Raw genomic sequence first — 18,552 nt, forward strand, 5'->3', positions numbered from 1 at the left:
GGATTTTGGTTCATGGCAGATGTGGAGGGGATGGGGGCAACATAAACACCACACAGCTTTGGAATTTAATCCATTGTTAAGTAACTTTTTCTAACATCCAGTCATTTATAAAGCTACTTTATGTAATAAAAAAGTACAGCAACCACTAAAATCCCAAATGAGGTTTTTTTTTTACTTTTCTTTTTCTAATCCATCACAAATCTACAGAAAAAAACCTCAAAAAAATGGCAGAAAAGCTACCTTCAATAATTCAAAGCCCTGGGGCAATAGCTTGCTTTCCCAGAGTGAACAAAAGAACATTTTATATAACTCAAAACAACATAATTCTGATATTGGCGCAGTGGGGTCATCACTGCACAAAGCAAGGGAAATAGACTGCACTCCTTCATGAGAGCCATTGGATAAAACACATCTTCATGAGATCAGGGAACAGAAACCGTGACATTCCCTCCCCATCACTATTGTGGGAGTGCCTTTCTCTTGGAGCTGCAATGCCTTACTTGTGTACTTGCTGGTGAAACTTTTATGTTAGTGTTTTTCCCTCAGCTTACCAGCTCTGTAATACACATTTTCATGAACATCCACACTAGGTAATTATTGAAATGTTACCCTTGACTCATACTGAGAATGCCTGAAGGTTGCACTAGGATATTAACATATCTGTGCTCAATATTTTCAACAAGGAGAGAATTGTTTTGCTTACACTCTGCCAGACAGAAAACACAAGGGTTTTCTGCAGGCTCTCAGGTCTCATTTACTTCCCCAAGATCTTAATCTGAGCCTCCAAGGGCAGAAAGGGACCCCTATTTTATTCAGGTACATTCCACGACCATTCCAGCTGGCCCATGGTACCTTGCATTTGCAGGTTGTACAAGGAGATCCCACCATCGTCCATACAGCGCCACCAAGCCTCGTGACTCCGTAGCCATCTGGACAGGTTTTCCTGATGTCATAGGTGATGTTGTCAGCCAGACAGGGGTCACTGACACAGTGAGGACAGCACTCTCCTTCTGAGATAGCTGTGTACTCGCAGTTCAGAGTCGGGCACTGAAGAGGCCAACAATCCACCTCTCCTTCCTATAAAAATTGAAGCCAGTGTCATTGAACTTGCCATTTATGAACCACCAAGTAACTTTGTACGCTTTTGAATGGAAAATCATTGTTTTGCAAAAATTTCAATAAACTGAATGGTTCAGATCTCCATTTGGTTGATCACACAAATACATGTTTGAATACTGAGCGGAAGTTTCCTAAACGTAGCATTTGGTTGATCCTTGACTAAACAACAACACTGTGATCATCGTAGCAGGGGAACTTGAGTTCTTTGGGGTTTTTGAAGGCAGGGTTAAATACTGGGTACTAGTATTTTCTACAGACTATAATTTTTGCTGTGATTGCCTTGCAGACTCATGCACTCTTTTTACTCCTGGTCACATAAACATCTCTGCAGGATCACAGCAAACATTTAAATAGAAAATTGACACTGCAGATAGATGTAGGTCAGTATGTTTGAGAAGCACTGAACATCTATCTAAGCAGCAACAGCCAATACCAACTTTGTCAGCTCCTAAAGGAATTGTTAGAGCAATACCATTTGTGCTCCACTGACTCATTTTATTCCATTATTTACTTATTTTTATTATTATTTTTATTTAAAAAAAAAATCTGCAACAGTTTAGTAGATAGAGACATGGAGAAGACAGAAACATCAGGTCACTTCTGCAGAGTATTGCTCTGTATGACTAAATTTAACCTGGAAAGGGCTTCAATAACTTGCATTATACTGCTCTGTAAACACTTCAGATGCTGGGAACATCACACACTGCACAGAAACTTACATACAACACTGATTTAGGGCATCACCGTCTTACAGCTCTGGATGTTATCCCAATCATAAAATTAGGCAAGAAACTGTAAGCCACAACCTCAATACTTACTCTATGCATGATGGATAATTACCTCATGACAATAACTTAGCTTCAAATCTAATTTCCTTCCTGATGCCCAGACACCTCTTGATTAGTAACATACATATAGACCATATTATACAGGCAGCTATAAATGGAAAACTGGTTATTTTAATGAACTTCATTGATGGACTAATTAGTATATCTATGGAAAACTTAAAGCTTTAAGGGAATAATCTATAGTGTCTAATGAGAAAATAAGTTTTCATTATTTTGTATGTTTTTCTAGTAATTTCAGTCTTCTTTATCCTTCTTTATGTGGTTATTTTTTTCTAATTTACACAGTGGCACTGGTACTCCATGTTTCCAGATTTGCAGAATTCAAATAAATAAATAAATAATAAAAAAATCATTGTCCCTATTTGACAAGACAGGCCCACCAGACATAATTAAAAACTGAAATTTCTCCAACTAACTCCATCGCATGCGAAAAAGGTTTGAAAATGTCACTTAAAGATCAGACAACCTTACAGAAGTTCTCAAAAGTAGACTAATGCTAAAATTAATATAGTGCCAAGGTTTCCAAGCTCTTCTCAAGCTTTTCATTTTGCTCATTAGACCTACTTATTCAGCAGTAAGACGAAAACTGATGGTGTAGCTTTCGGTTCTCTGGGGCTCGGTAAGTGCTTTACCATCACCCCCAGTCTGAAAAGCAGGTGAAGAAATAGCTGTGAGCCTGCCTCCAGGTCTGTTTTTCTAAAAGTCATAATCCTTATTATTCTTACTCCTACCCAAACTGCTTTACTCATACCAGGCAACGGCACTGCTGGCAGCTGTAGGTCCAGTTGTCCCCGCTGCGGTAGAGCTTGTGCCCAGTTTGGTCGAGGCACTGGCTGGTGACACGAGTGTCGCACTCTGGGCAGCAGAAGAGGTCAGCGCTGGGGTTCCTGCAGTCACAGGCTGTTCTCCGGCAGAAAATCCTCCCATCCTGCAAGGACACATTGCCCTGACGTCAACCACAAACTGCCAGAGAGCAACCCAGGTAAGGTCACAGGGTGCATACATCAAAGGGCACATCTTTGGCTTATCAGTGTATTCCATGCCAATAAGGACTGGATCTTGCCTGTCATAATACAACGAATACCAGTACTATCCCAGTTTCTGTCAGTGCATGGATCCAATTCTGTCTTGAATCTGAAAACACTGTTTGCCTGTCTCCAGCCAACTGAATTTAAAAGCAGTCAATATCTCAGTGAAATACAGTGAAGCAATTTCATATCTCATTGGTTACATCAACAAACTCTTCAAGCGGTTGCCACTCTAATACATATAATATTTATTTAGCACTATTTTGACAGAATGTACCACTGTGAAGAAAGTAAGCTGAATAAAGGTGGACCCTTTAACTTAATTAGTGCAAAATATAGCACAATCACAGTAGCACTAATTGTTCTTTATTCTGACCTCTGTGTCTGTCCCACATCTGGACCTACAGTACATCAGCTTAAAGATAAAAGAACTTATCATCGTTCATTATAATTCAGTACATGTATTACAGAGGGCCTGGATAAAGCTATATTCTGCTTTGAATCACAACTATACTATTCCTAAAGCAACTTCATTCATTTCATTGCAGTTTTTCCTAGCCTAATCAGAACCTTGTTCTGCGTCTATTATCTGATGTAAGGAAGAAAATTTCATTGCACCAAATATAGGAACACCCTTCAATGCAAGGGAATTTATTTCCTCTGATCCTTGAAAACAACTTATTTCTAATAAGAGTGAATGGAGCCCAGGATGTCTTTTCCAGAGGCAGACAAAACAGCCATAAGCAGGATAGGATCACAGAATGGTTTGGGTTGGAAGGGACTCTAAAGCTCATCTTGTTTTAATCCCCCTGCCATGGGCAGAGACACTTTGCACTAGACCAGGTTGCTCAGCATGTAGCATGGGGGAGGTGACTGCTTATTATTTGATGTAGGAACCAGGGTTTGGTTCCTGTTTTAAAGCAAAGCCAGTCTTGTCCACAATGCAACATAGACAAAATTAGCATCAGGGAATCACAATGCCATGTCAGCTCAGTGTTACTGCTGCATTTCGTTGTAGTTTTGAATGGATTAGAATATTCCTTGCCACTGTAAAAATAATTAACATTATTTCTTATGCCTAACAAGCAAAGCTGAAGACAACATTGAATTATGAGAAAGTAGAAAGCATGTCAGGTTAACATGGACCTGAACCACTTTCGCCAACTTCAGGGCATATATTACTCTACAAGCTTTGTTCAGTGTTGTATCAAATTAAGTATTCTGTACTAGCGGCTAGATTGCCACTTCAGATGTGGGAGGAGGGATAAACAAGCTTTATCTCCTTACTCAGCAGTCTGAGTAAATCATAAGGAAGAACAGCAGTAGCCCATTTCCTCAGCCATGGGTTCGGGCAGCTGCAGATGCACATCAAAAGCCAGCTTAGCCCAGGAGCTCCGTCAGGATGACCAGATCCAGGCGTGTGGGGCTGTGACAGGAATCCAGGGAGCCTCAACCATGGCAGTCTCTCTCCTCTTCTATGCTGATTAATAATGACTAACAACAGCCCGTCTACTTAAATCCAATTCAGTTTCTAAGCTTTCAAGACCAGTTTTCAAAATTGCCCTGGTGACAGTGCTGTTAATTCTGTGCTTCCCTGAGCATGTTTTACGTTGCCTTTACTCTCCATATTTCAGAACACTGAAAAAACCTGATGACTTTGCCAGAGAACTCTTGGTAATCATAATACACTGCTAGTCTGTTTTGTCTGTAAGCATCTGTGTTTTGTGTACAACCTCATTAGCTCTATGCCTTTCAAAAAACATTTTTATCCCTATACTGCAGTGACACAAAGCCTCTTAAGCTACACTATCTCATGTGCATCTTTGCAGCTCAGCAGGAACCCTGAGAAATACATAGAAAATTGAGAAATATATATAGAAAACCTTATTTTCTTTAGGTGAATAATAACATACAGCATCTTATTACTACCTCTTCTTTCCCACCTTCCTCACTGAATCAGTTCTACATTCTTCAAAAGTGGTATGAACGTAAAATCATTCTTATCAAAGGAAAAACTGACACACAAGAGAATCACTGTTAACCACTGGGTGGTTCAAGTTTTCACAAAGCCCCAAACCCAGTTTGGACAGAAATCAGACCCTGCAAAAACCAAACCATCAAATGGTTCTCACCCCCAGGAACACACATTAGCTTGGAAGATCCCCCTGCTCCCAGTGCTGTGTGTATCTCCCAGGCTTTTTTTCATAGAAGGAAGGGAGGGTTGTCTTAATCAGAAGACAGACTCGAAAGCCCAGATATAGCCACACTGCACACCCAGGCTTTGCTCTTTTCATGAGAGAGCACAATAGCTTCCCACCCCAAATCCTACCAGCCTTAAATCTGATGGTCTATTAAATCCACAACAGTTCAGAAAGATACAAGACATATACAAGACATGTCAAATATACCTAAGGAACAGTGTTCATTTATAGTTTTGAGAATTTATGATTTTGTAAACTTTATGTGCATTTAGATGAACAAGAATGGTTTGAAGACACTGGGTCTGGTAAAACACTGAAATACCCTGTGCTTCAATAATGACACTTTGTTTCATTATATAAATGAAGCAATATAATTTCCTATATTCCACAGTATCCTACTTCACAAATAGCTTTGAAGTTCATTAAGTAAGGTATTTAATTTCCTTTGCACCAGATTATAAATGAAAATATTTTAAAGATGGTACCTATGTGCTTCAGGCAATGAACAAAATATATCCACCTGACTTTTGCCAGAATAATTATAGCAAAAAAAAGCCAGTTTTATTTCAACAATGAAATGCTGACTTGCATCCTGGATAAAACAAGTAAATAGGATCATTGCAAAGTTTGAGTAAGTAGTATAAGGAATGGTTTAGTTACGTTTCGCTCTTTTCCTCACTGCAAACTGAGCAGGCTGCAAAAGATCAAGCAGGGCCAGTTCTCCATGCAACTGCATGAAAAGGAGAGGTTTGAGAGGTAGTCTGGTGTACTGGAAGCTATCAGGATGTATAAAAATGTATTTCATTAAACACTGACTGAAGACTTTACATTCTGCCTGAGATGTGATAGATAAGGAGCTCTTCTTCCTGTTTCCCCTGTTCTATAGACACGAATTTGCTCTTGAAACAGGCAGCCACTGGAATGAAATTAAATGCAAATGCTAATTCACAGAGGGAAAAACTGAAGTGAGGAAGACACATAGTAAGAGTCATAACAACAGTGTCAAGCTTAGTTTAAACTATGTACTAGTTAATAATTTCTGTATTTTCATATACTAGTAACAACACTCAACATAAGAAATACCATGCAATGAGAAATGGCAAATAAAACAAATTACAAGCAATCTAAAATGTGAATACTAATAGTAATAATTCTGCAAAGGCAGACCAGATGTCTTCACATATATTAAACTATTTATTCTATTGACTGCAATCCTTTCATAAGCCTGCTGGTTCCCCAAGATTACCGTAAAAGCTTGATATATAGTCAGTAAACTTGTACACTTCAGCTTCTGAAAGGAGGAGTTTTAGGGAGCTTAAGGCTACTTGAAATAACAAATATAGCAACTAACAAGAACACATTCCCTACTGAGCCCAAACCAGCAGTGTACTTTTTAGGTTCTACTCACTCTGAAGTCTTAATTTTTCCTTGCAAAACACATTTGCAACACACCACTGCAAAACAGAAAGGATGAGGCTTCCAGCTTCTTGCAACTTCAAAACACCTCTTTCCCTCTGTTCCCCCTAAAACGCTCTCATGCTTCTCTGGCTCCCGAGCATTGAGACATGGAGACTGATAGGCCAATTCCCATGCTCCATCTTCAGCTTTTCACAGAGGTCACAACCTAATTTCACTTGAACTGGGCCTATAGTGCTCTGCTGCGCCTTTGGACAGCTTTACCCATGCTATGAACGAATCAGTGCAACGTGACCATAAAAAACCAACCACATCTCAGATTAGGGTGTTTCTAAAATTCTTCTGATTTCAAAGACAGCATTCCTCTGTTAACAAATGAAAATCAAGAAAGCAGAGCCAAATGTTTTCTAACTTGGTTACCATACTCAGGAAAAAAAAAATCCAAAACATAATTTCCAGGGGGAAAAAAAAACCCAACAAAAATCCCCACCCTGATCTAAATGTTAACTCCTTAAGGTACATCCACTGATACTAGACCTGGCCTCTCCAAACATACAGAGAGAGCTGCACTGCTCAAGTGGGAGAGCTGGCAACACAGCCAAGCTGAGATGAGAAGGAAAAAGCTGAAAAAGCTGGCCTTTGCCCTTCTTCACTTTGAGGAAATTAAGTGCCTGTTGCTGGGTCTTCTAACCTTTGACTCAGGCTCAGACCTTTCTTCTCACTAAGTTAATTCATATGTATTCCAAGCAAAGGGAAACACAGCCAACCGGAAGTTGAGAGATGCATACTCATATGAAAGAGAAATTAAAATCAGTTTTCAGCATTTCCAGTAAGCGTGCTGGAACCTGCACATTGTGTTAAAGGGTAATGCAAGACCCTCTTTGAGGCACACTCTGAAATGCTCTGGCCCACAGGGTGACATAGTAGAAGCTCAGAAAGGTTAGCCATTATTCAGTTATGTGTGTGGTTGTGCAAAATAAGAAAAGAAATGCCTTCCCAGAAGAATATCCCCATCCCAGCTTCAGAGTCTACAGCAGAGCTTACCTTTTGTCTCAGTGCCTTGGGCTTAGGCTAACATTTTTGCCAACAGTAACACTGCAATGTTGGGTTTCTGACACAAGCCCAGAGAATTAAAGGACTCCTGAAACTCAGGCCAGCTGGATCTCACCTTGCAGGAGCAAACGGAGCATCTGTCCTCTCTCAGGGTCCACACCTGCCCGTTCCGCTTGAAGCCGCCTTCATGGGGACAGTCTCCAGTGCAAGATGGTCCAGAAGGACAAAGGCAGTCAAACCCTCCTGCCAGGTTCACACAGGCTGAATCATTCCAACAGGTGTGGATCTTTAAGGCACACTCATCGATATCTGCAAAACAGCAGATTTATAAAAGCTTTGGGCACATTTTTCATGGGGCAAGTTTTATTTCTGCATTAAGTAATTATTGCTTATTCTGCCTTGCTGGTGGACGAGGGTGCATTCCTTTCTATATCTTTCATATTTACTCGGTAGACTTTAAGCACTGTTAGGTTATTCTTCAGCATTTATTTTGATTCCACCAAGAATTCTTAAAATATCTCCATCAGGCTTAATTGTAAATGCTGAGTTTGATGTACCTAGTGGAACCATATACCAGTGACAAACTTGAACCTTCAGATAAGGGTGCATACTCATTTCCCAGTGACTGGAAACCAGCAAGGAGAGTTGACTTTCTGTCAACTAGACCACTCTCTGTTCTGGATTTTACATCAAAATAGAAGTGCATTATTCTTCATAATTTCCTAGCACAAGCAACATTCCCCACACTAAAAGCAGTCAGTTGCATCCTTTTCCCATTGCTGGAAGGTATAAGCAAATTGAAAAAAAAAAAGGAAATAAAAAGAACTCTGAGGCACCTGATACACACAAAAAAAGTGCCTTAAAGCTATGCAGTATGATTTAGCAATGACACAAAGAATAGGTGACAAGAGAAAATCATTATACACCAGAGAAAAGTGAATTACAGCATCCCATTAAATTTGCTTTTAGAGGGTAAAATATGATTATGCAATATGAATTTATCTAGGGAGTTCATCCAGTGTTCTTTTTCTTTCAATGAAAGCTATTTGATTTTTAAGCACATTGTTAAAAATAGGTGCTTCTTTCAGACAATAAGTTTGGACTTTTCTTAAACAATATATTGACAAATTGTCCAGATGAAATACCAGTAAACCAGTGTCTTTTGTTCCCACATGAACAATGAAAACTGCAAGCAACAGTGGAAGGAAAGCTGGAAAAGAAAATCCTTTAGAAGCATGTGATGGTTTCTGTTGTGATAGTTCCAGAATAGTATTAGATGAATTCAGAAAATGCAAGGAAGAACCACAATACTTATCATTCGAAATGACCTTATTGCTAGGGTGAAATTTTAACTGTTCAGTACTACCCAATGATACTTTTAACTTCTCTCTAAACCAGAAACTTCAAAAGTATTTACAAACAACAGTTTCCTGAAGTCTAATTTAGGTGGGATGTGATGGCCCGTTGCCCTACTTTTTGGACAAGCGCCATGGCTTCACATGTCATCACCTCAAAAGGTCCTACCTTAAAAAGACTTTAAGAATTCTCTCATTTTGGTGAAAGAAACTCTTTATAACAATCAAATCACTACATTCAGTCTGGTCTGGATAGTACAATTTCTGATTTCAATTCATAAATAGTCAAGGAACAAGTAGAAATGTGGTCATGCCCTTGGATTTGATTAAATGCAAAAATCAGTCTGCACAACCGAGTCAAAGCTCTGGGCTGCCAGAACATGACTGTTTCTTGTTGTGCTTATAGATCCAAAGGGAAGCTGGAGGCAATTTCACTGCCTTCAGAGGGCTTCACTCCTGGGCTAACCCATGGGCCAGTCCTTTGTCAGAAATGTTCCCAGTGGCCTGACAGCATGACTCAATTGCTCATCACTCTGACTTGCCTAAAAATGGTGCATTTTGCTGTCCTGAAAGTCTTAATTCCCAGAAAAGAACATTATTGCTCTAGTGCACACCTTAGCCATACCTGAGTACTTGAAATATTCACTACTGGTGGTGTAAAAGGTGCAGTACTAAGAGAAATTAAAACTTGTAGTTCATTTTTTAACAGGTGCCAGAGTATGGCAGGAAGTAAAAACCATGAAGACGGACATGAAGAGAACTACGAATGAACTGGTATCAAATGAATTATATCCAAATAGCTACTGTAAAACTTAGAACATTCTTAAAGATATGCCATTTTCCTTTCAATAGACTTTACTTGTATTTTTTGTTGAAAACAAAGGTATAAATGAAGCATTCACTTTGCCTTTGGTGGTTTCAACAAGCATCATCAGTATTGCCTTCCCTACCACATTAAGAGCTCCTTGACAATAATCTGTATAGGATGTAGTAGAATAACAGTGCAGATTAGAAGGGTAGCTTTCACAATTCAAAACTAAAAGGATTTCACAGATGAATATAAAGCCATATTGCCTACAGAGTTGCATTTAATTGCTTTACTTATGACACTGAAATCTAATTCTGTTTCCATGTAATTTAACAGATTTATGGAAAGCCAGATGTTAGCAATTATAGAAACTAACATTATTCATGTTCTCAGTAGTACAGACCTGTTCACAAAGCCAACCTAATCTCTTATGCATATGCAGAAGGGAAGAACCCCCTATTTACGTACCTCTGCTGCTGTTCTCCATTTAGCACACATAAAAAGGATGTCCCCATTACGAGCAGCCCAAACTGGTAAATGGCAGATTCTTGACGAAGAATCAAGCAAAGCATGGACATAAATTCCTAATTGCTACACAGTTTTTTGGTTCTTTATGCAAATAATAGTTTATTATTTTTTTATGGCATTTATTATTTAAAAGTTTTAGTCATTAATCAGATATAAAAGGCTTGGACACTGCACTCATTTTCAGCTGAACTTTTAACAGAACTAATTTTCTGAGAATATCCCTTCGGCAGTTTTTCTGTTGTCGCTGATTGCATTTCCTAAAGTCAGAACAGACATAAAGTCAGAACAGACAATGTTACCAGTAACTTGAGGGAAAGAAGTTATAGGCATAACATGTTTTTGTCCCTGTCATTCCTTCAGCCTTAAACCAGATTGTGGGGGTGGGGAAGGAAAAAACCCCAGCCAAATGCTCCCACATTGTTAGCTCTCAGTTAGGTACAGAAAGTATTTCATTTTAATGGAGATCAAATGGCCATATCAGTGTGAGATCAGCATGTAGGGGGCTATGCAAAGCATGGTAGAAAATACTTGTATTTAGTGTGAAATTTCTCTTAACAACTGGAATCAATGTGTCAACTTAGGTGTTGAAAAATTAGCCCAGTCCAAAACAGTAATTTAGTGAACATGAAAACTATGACAAGACTTTTGCACTTAGCTTATTTTTGTAGTACTCAAATCCTTGCTTAGCTCAAATTTCCCACATCCCCTCAGGTTTCATTTGCTTTCCCGCAATTGTTCTCAGAAGATGCAGGCTCAAAAACGGAACATTTAATGATGGGCACAGCAAAACTGCAGACAAATCTCATTTCCCATTATAACAACACAAAGAAGGAAGGAGATAAAATAATAATTTATAAATCAAGCCACTTTGAAGAACACTGGAAATAGCAAGGAGACTCCATATTCTTTCCCTATATATAAAGGACAAGAACAAAGTGTCTGTCCTTAGGTTTGGAGGGATTAGTTCTTTCATGTATCCTGTCAACCTATGGAAAGAATCTGATTTTCACACCTGAAATAGGATTTTGCAATTTTATTCATTATACTGAAATTCTCTGTGGCAAAAACCTACTAATCAACCCAAATAAAAGCTGCAGAGTTTTCCTTCCCCTCTCCAGACAGTTCCTTTTCAACGAGAAGTGAGGATGTAGGTGAAACACCCGTATTGAGCAGAAACTTGCTTGTACTGCAAAGCCTTATGCAATTTTCTATCAACAATGTATAGCCAGCAGCCAAGGGATTGCTGCCAAGACATGCTGACCATCATACCACTGACCGAGATCTTTACTCTTCAAAAACTCCAGGCAGTGCTTCTATAAACAAATGCACAACCATACGTACCCGACCATACACATTTTAGCAACCAGTCCCATTTTGTGGATGAAAAAGGAAACAAACCACCCAAGACATGCTCATTTCCAACATACTCTCAAAATACATGGATAGCTCAGTAATGCGGGCAGACAAAAAACCAGAAGCAAAATGGAAGCAAATAATCCCCTGAGATGCAATTTCCTTTTCCATTCTTTTTGGCTGTAATGAGAAGTAATTTGCCTCAGATATTATGAGAGGTCCCATGGCCACTGCATTTGAATCGGGCAGAAGACAAGCATGACTGTACATATCAACACAAGTTCATTAACTTGGTTTCACTGAAATTTTAAATCAATCCCTAGCTATTTCATTTCTTAGTTTTCAAGGCTATTCAGGTTTTAATTGTAAGACTTTTCCATAGCACCTTAATAAATGTGTACAAGCAAGCAATGCAGTGTGGTGCTCTGTATTATCATGATAAGCTGTTGCAGAAGAAAGAACCCTACTAATGTGCTAATTTTAACTGTTACGGTACATTAAACCATTACAGTATATTGTTAACATTAAAAATGTATGCTGGGCTCCCAAACCAATGTATGTACAAGTTAACTAAACACTGTTTTGACAAATCATTTTTCACAGGCAACCTGTCACTTAATGATTTCTGCCTTCTTTCTAAATCAAAGTTATTTGGAGGTGTCTTTGAAAAAATATCACCAAACAGAGTAATTTTTATCTAGAAAATATTTTATGTAGAATTTTTATTCTATAGAGACATAAAGGTCTATTAAAGAACACTGCTTAGTAAATTAGATTCTGAATATAGAATTTACTAAAGCTTTCTAAAAATACAGAAATGGCTAAACACAATTACCTTGAAGATATGGAACACAACTTTCTGTCAGATTACAAAAATTAGGATTTACTAAATGGAAAGTAAGTAAGATAATGTTTATTTTACAGGATAAAATCTACTGACACCAACTCTGATACTGTGAGCTTTAAGAAATTCTATGAAGTTCTATAAGCAGCACAGAACAAAGTTGTAAAATAGTAGGTTCTAGTTGGTCTTGGATACTCTGTACCATGTGCAAACCTTTCTGCCTACATAGCACTTCTCTACCAACAGACAGGAAAGCAATTCTCAGGTATATGGGAAGATTTTCAAAGGATGGGTCTACCTTTTTGTGTGACACCGAAAGGGGGAAAAAGAAACAAAACCTAATGTCCTTTGCTTATGCTTTCTAATCTAGATAAGAGACCCCACTGCAGTACACCATGGAATACATGAAAGTTTCAGGAACTGATTTAAAGCCCACTCAGGTTTGACCCTCAAGCACTGCTGCACCCAGATTTTGTGGGAGACTAATCCCTGTGGAGTTTTCTTTCATGAGCTCTTGAGTCCTACATTTTTCCAGCTCTCATTTCCCCAAAGTAATCCTGCAGTAAGGTCTAGCTATACTACCTTTAAGGCAGAAATAAATGGTGAATCTGGATCCATGTTAAGCCTGCCTGAAAAATTTGTAGTGGTTCTTAAAGAAAAAAAAATAAACAAAACCTGACAGGTACTGCTGCCTTGGTTGTTGTTCCTTCTGTGTGTGCAAGTCCCAATGTAGGGACCCAGAAACACAAATCATTATGAAAAAAACCAAAATCAGTAAATCTGCACTCCAGGGTCTGAACATCACTTTACAGACTGGAAGCACGTCACTTAGAGAGATGGAGATTCCAAAGTATAATTTGCTTTGCTCTTTTTTTAATCAGTAGATAGTCACAAATGCTGCATCACATGACAGCTCACTGTTCTCTATGAAGTATTATTGCTTCTTTACCTCAGAGTGCAGCAAAGCTCCTATTACAAAATTTAAAAAAAACCCAACCAACCAAACAACACAGCAGCTGTAGCCTACAGGTTTTAATTGCCAAGCAAACTTTGGTAGCAACTTCATACAGCAATTGTCTTTTGTCTGCAAGCAGTATTCTCAATAACACATTGTGAAAGACCAGGGCCTCATAAAAACACTCCTGTGGGAAATCAAATTACATTCTCTTAATTTGAGCCTGCTCACCGTCACTACATGAAGCTGACATCTTTGAGAAAAGCTGTCTTTGGTTGATATTTTGAGCAATAAAAGAATTTTCCCTATCTTGAAGGGGCCTGGCTAAGCCACACATCCTTATTACCCAGGCTTTGGTGCAAAATTATGACCTTCCCTGCCGCATCTACTGATTTACACAACTGTCCCTTGCCAGGTGACAGACTTCACTGTTTTCTCTTTGTCAATGAGAATACAGCTTTTAGAAGCACTGAGGTATCACAACACTTCCCAAATAGATGCTATTTTTCTTAATGTTTTGCAAGCACTGCAGAGACAGTGTAAGCAATGACTCAGCTCTAAGACCACCTACATAAAAATGGAGGGAAAAGAGGTTAACCAATATATACATAAATGTATCCAGCAAAAACAACTGGCTGCCTGTGCGTTGGGCAATCTGTCAGAGATGAGTACTCCCTCTCACTGTCTTGTGATCTTCTTTTCTTTATGATTATTATTAGTAGTAGTGTTTATTGTTATTATTTTGTAGGGGAGGGTTTAATCTTATTTTACTTATGTTTTCAGCCTATTTATTGTTCTCCAAGTTTGTCCTTCAGGGAGGAAGAAGAAATGTTTCAAAACATACTGAAAGACAATGTCTCATACCCATCTCATGTACACACTACAAATTCAGTATACAATACACCAGGAAAAAATACTGTTGCTAAGCAGATGAGCCCTCTTTTATCTGAAATAGAGTGAAAGACACCGGTTCTGACCCTAAATGCTCCACCATGCAAACAAACTCTGTAATGTGATGTATTAGCTAGAATGTGCAATGTTTTCTCTCTGTTGTTTTAACCAATTCCTTGTTGCATTTTAAAATAAACATCATGGTTTGAAATTTGTCGATATGGGCTAGCAGAATCTTCCAACTAATTTTTTATTATTTTATTTCATTATACTGGTGAAGCAAACTGGTTTATTTCTCTTCCTCACTGGTACCCTGCAGCAGATGGTTCAGAGAAGCTATTTCATTAAAATAACCCCACTAATTTCACATTCTGTTTACAACTTGCATATGGCAAGATGAGCACCTAACCTCACAAACTTCCAGCATGCTGTGCAGGTCAAAATGAGGGCAGTGTGTTTTCATGAAATCTTATCCCTCCAGTCTCTACCAGAACACAGAACGTTTGGGGCTTCTTTTTGCAGCATCCAACCCTTCAGCAGTGATACAGTGCAAGCAGTACTGACCTTTCCAGCAGCTGAGCCTACCTGGGGGTCATCCACAGTCCTGCCTATGTGTCTGTCTTCTCCTGACATCAGCTTGGCTCTTCATCTTCTGCTTCCCAAATCAGCTACACCAGTTAGGAGGGATGGGGCTCCCCACGTGAGTGGTACAAGTAAGCACCAGAAATGCTAAACATGCCTCTCACCCCCAGTTGCCTCAGGGCTTTTTGAAGGTTATATCATGTTGCTTTGTCTTCTCATAAAGAAGGTATCTTCAACATTGCTCCATTCATCACTCATTTTACAACATTCAAATAAACCAGAGGAGAACTCTTAACATTTGAGAATTTGTTTAGAAACACATGACTTTCATCTATTTTATCTATGGAATCATGAAATGCTGTAAAATTTGCCATTTTTTACACAGCCACCCTCTGAAGAAGTTCACTGTTCTGATTTTATTGAGCTCCCCATCAGCTTAGGACAATGTGTAAAAAAATAATTTAGCTGGACAATCTACAAAATATTGCTTTGAAAATCACTATTGTTCCTCTGCATTTTTAAATTATTATACTACCTTATCCCAAGTACTTCTAATAGCCAGAATTCATAAAAGATGGGAATGTTTTTTACAAGTAAATTTATATAGTTTTGTTACAAATTGTTCTTTTAATTTTTATTTCAATTACAGACTTTAAATCACAGAAAACACCCTTTGAAGTTATGGCCATGATAAATGAAATTTACAGCATTAAAAAAAAAAAAAAAACACAAAAAGAGAAGAAGAGCTTTTATAGAAATCTCATATAACTGACTAGAGATGAAGTAACTGAAAGTCCAAAGAAAAGACATAACACTATGAGCCAGTTGATCCGTATCTCTACAGAAGTTAAAATAGGATCCCTTCTAAACAGTTTTAAACTCACCTGATAAAATACCACATAGAAATTATGTGTAAGGCAAATAAATGAAAAGGTGGAAAAACTGTAAGGCAAGGGTAAGGCAGAATTACCATCTTCACTATGGTTTTACTGCTGCTCACTTGCTGTAGTGGCACCCAGAGTCCTACAGCCAGTCGAGGGCACACAGACTGCAGGAGGCAGCATTAATTCCTCATGAAGCCTCATCCTTTGTCCTCCCATAGAAACAACTGACAAACCCCTTTGCATCCATTAAAAATCCCTCTTTGTTCATGCTCTTGGGACCTTATTCTGCAAATATGGTGCATAGAGAATTTGATGCTATTTGCGTAATTCTAAAAATTAAATTATGAAGATGCTGAAAAATGGAAAACAAGCAAACCAAAGCAACACAGACATACCACAGATATGTTCTTCTACCACTCTGTTGAAACCTGGAACTGGAAAACCACCTCTTCCCCTTTTGTGGCCAATTATGCTCCCCAGCAAGTGCACTTCCACTTCAGGTTTCACAGCCACTTGCTCTGCTAAACAGAGCAGTGCAGTAAGTCGCGCTTTGGATCTCCTCCTGTGGGAACCCCTCCGACCCGTGCGGTGCCATGGCCCAGCACCCCTGCGTGGCTGCGGGTGCTGGCAGACACGGACACGCTGGGTGCACCCCCGTTCCGGCCTGAAACACAGTCACTGCTCAGGATAGCGGCTCGACAGTCACTTGGGAACACCATGCACAAGGAGGGAAAAAAAAGGCTCTACTGATCATTGCTTACCAACACAGGACTCCCCGGAAGGAGAATAGCTTCCATTGTCATGGAAACCGCTTCTGCACTCACAGTGGTACCACCCTGGGAGGTTAACACAGCGTGAATGGTTGTGACACTCAATGATCCCCTCTGCACACTCATCAATATCTGCCTCAGAGAAAAACACAAGCCAGCCAGGAAATTAATTTCCTTTGACACCAATACTGTAGGTTTGTTTTTTAAAAAATCTTATTGGTTTGGAGTTTTTTTAAAGATTTCCTTTAATAGATGGATCAAGGTTTATTACAGTTCCCAACAACAGACATTTAAAGCATGACTCACATAACAACAGTAAAAATTAACAGTAATACATCATGTAATCTGTTACAGACAAGACATTCTTTTACACCATGATTTGTTAAAAATGCAAAGCAAACATGCAGATTTTTTTGTTCCTTATTTGTTTTTTTGTTTGTGTTGGGTTGCTTTTTTAACTCAGAAATTACATTTGTCTGTGCACTTAAAGCGTTGCAGAACAGGTTGTCCACTGAAAAGGCAGTTTCAGCAATATTCCTGATTTACAAACTGCATGTTCCAGGACACCTTGGAAAGAAAAAGCATTTTCTTCAGGATTTGTGTTTCTAGCATTCAGCTGCGATATTGGCAGCTACCTGGAACTGAAGGTGCTCAGAACACTTCGCAAACACTGGTTAATCTCTTTTGTTTATGTTATCAAAATAAATACCCAATAAAGTGTAACAGCGTGTGACAAACAGAAAAAGCAGTCCACGTTTCAGCTGCAATAAAACGTTTAGCTGGAAAAGAGTGAGGCAAATGACAGCAAGTCTGTAGCAATGGAAAGATACAGCATGATGAACACCTTGCTGAGTTTCAATAAATGTGCTGTTTTCAGAAAGGGGTTTCTCAAATTTCTGTAACATGTTTAATAGAGACCTCGTAATTGCCAGTAACCTTGGCTAATCATGGCTGGCACCTGGCTGCTTCTCCCCTTTGAGCATTTTTCAGCACATTTTGTAGGGTTGTAATTAAAGTTAGCAAATTAATTATATGTTAACCTTGTGGTAATTTAAGAGGCCATTATATTTTCATTCCTCTATTCAGCTCAAGGTGCTTTTTTTTTTTTTTTTTAGATTTTGGACAATTTTCAGCTGTGTAGCTTATCAATTAAAAGGAGAATCAAATTATTCCTAAGTAATTCCCACTGTCACCCACTGAGATTTTTTTTCTTGGCACACTTAAAATGTGGATAAAATTGTGCACATCAAACAAAAAAAACTTGGTGAAAATACGTTTCGAAACTACATTTAGCTCTACATGCATCAAAGGGCAAATGTCTCATGATCCTGATGCAAGACTGAGTTAAGGTTATTAACTAACCACAGAGTGTAGCTTTTATCCCAATTTCCAAAATACATACACCAATATGCTTTCATGGACTGCACTGGAGTCATGTTGATGTATGTGGAAATTGATTTGAATGAATTATCCTTCAGCACTATCCCATTTTCTTACATCTTACAAGCAATACCATAGAGAAGTTCGATTTTTCCTCATTTCAGTAACAATATTTAGTCTTGTTGAAATATGGCTGAGAAACCTAAAAAATGCCGTTTTCCAAGATTCGTGATCGCCCTCACTCAAGCATGAACCAAGTTATCTACATAACAGGGTCATAAACACTATTTATTTCTAGCTTTATTCAGCTCCCATCTAACAATAAAGTCAATTTTTAAATGCTTTAAGATCTGTCACTGCTGCCACCTTTTCTGTACTTTTTACTTTGTGGAAGCTAATTTTAGTGTTAAAACACTGCACGAATCTAGCTGTCCATCAACAGTGAGTACTGCTTGCAAACTCAGACACTTTCAATTCATTACAGCAAATGGAATTTTTAACCATGATCTTTTCACATGTCATGGCTGATGAAACAAG

General features: G+C 38.6%; 1 protein-coding gene across 5 annotated transcripts in view; it reads right to left on the reverse strand.

Annotated features, from left to right (window-relative positions):
• The window catches only part of NELL1 (neural EGFL like 1), a 293,349-nt gene that overhangs the window by 2,287 nt on the left and 272,510 nt on the right, over nucleotides 1–18,552 (reverse strand). For 3 of the 5 annotated variants that reach the window (XM_042021335.1, XM_042021324.1, XM_042021306.1), the window contains 4 exons: nucleotides 16,627–16,767; nucleotides 7,781–7,974; nucleotides 2,719–2,895; nucleotides 853–1,077 (listed from right to left, as the gene is read on the reverse strand). In XM_042021335.1, the coding sequence (XP_041877269.1) occupies nucleotides 853–1,077; nucleotides 2,719–2,895; nucleotides 7,781–7,974; nucleotides 16,627–16,767 (737 nt within the window). The remainder of the gene's footprint in view (nucleotides 1–852; nucleotides 1,078–2,718; nucleotides 2,896–7,780; nucleotides 7,975–16,626; nucleotides 16,768–18,552) is intronic. The other 2 variants (XM_042021315.1, XM_042021346.1) reach the window with 2 other exon arrangements.

Source organism: Corvus kubaryi, unplaced genomic scaffold (genome assembly GCF_017639235.1).
Source record: "Corvus kubaryi isolate FWS band 111438036 unplaced genomic scaffold, C.kubaryi_AGA036_p1.0 125, whole genome shotgun sequence".
Classification (NCBI taxonomy): Eukaryota; Metazoa; Chordata; class Aves; order Passeriformes; family Corvidae; genus Corvus; species Corvus kubaryi.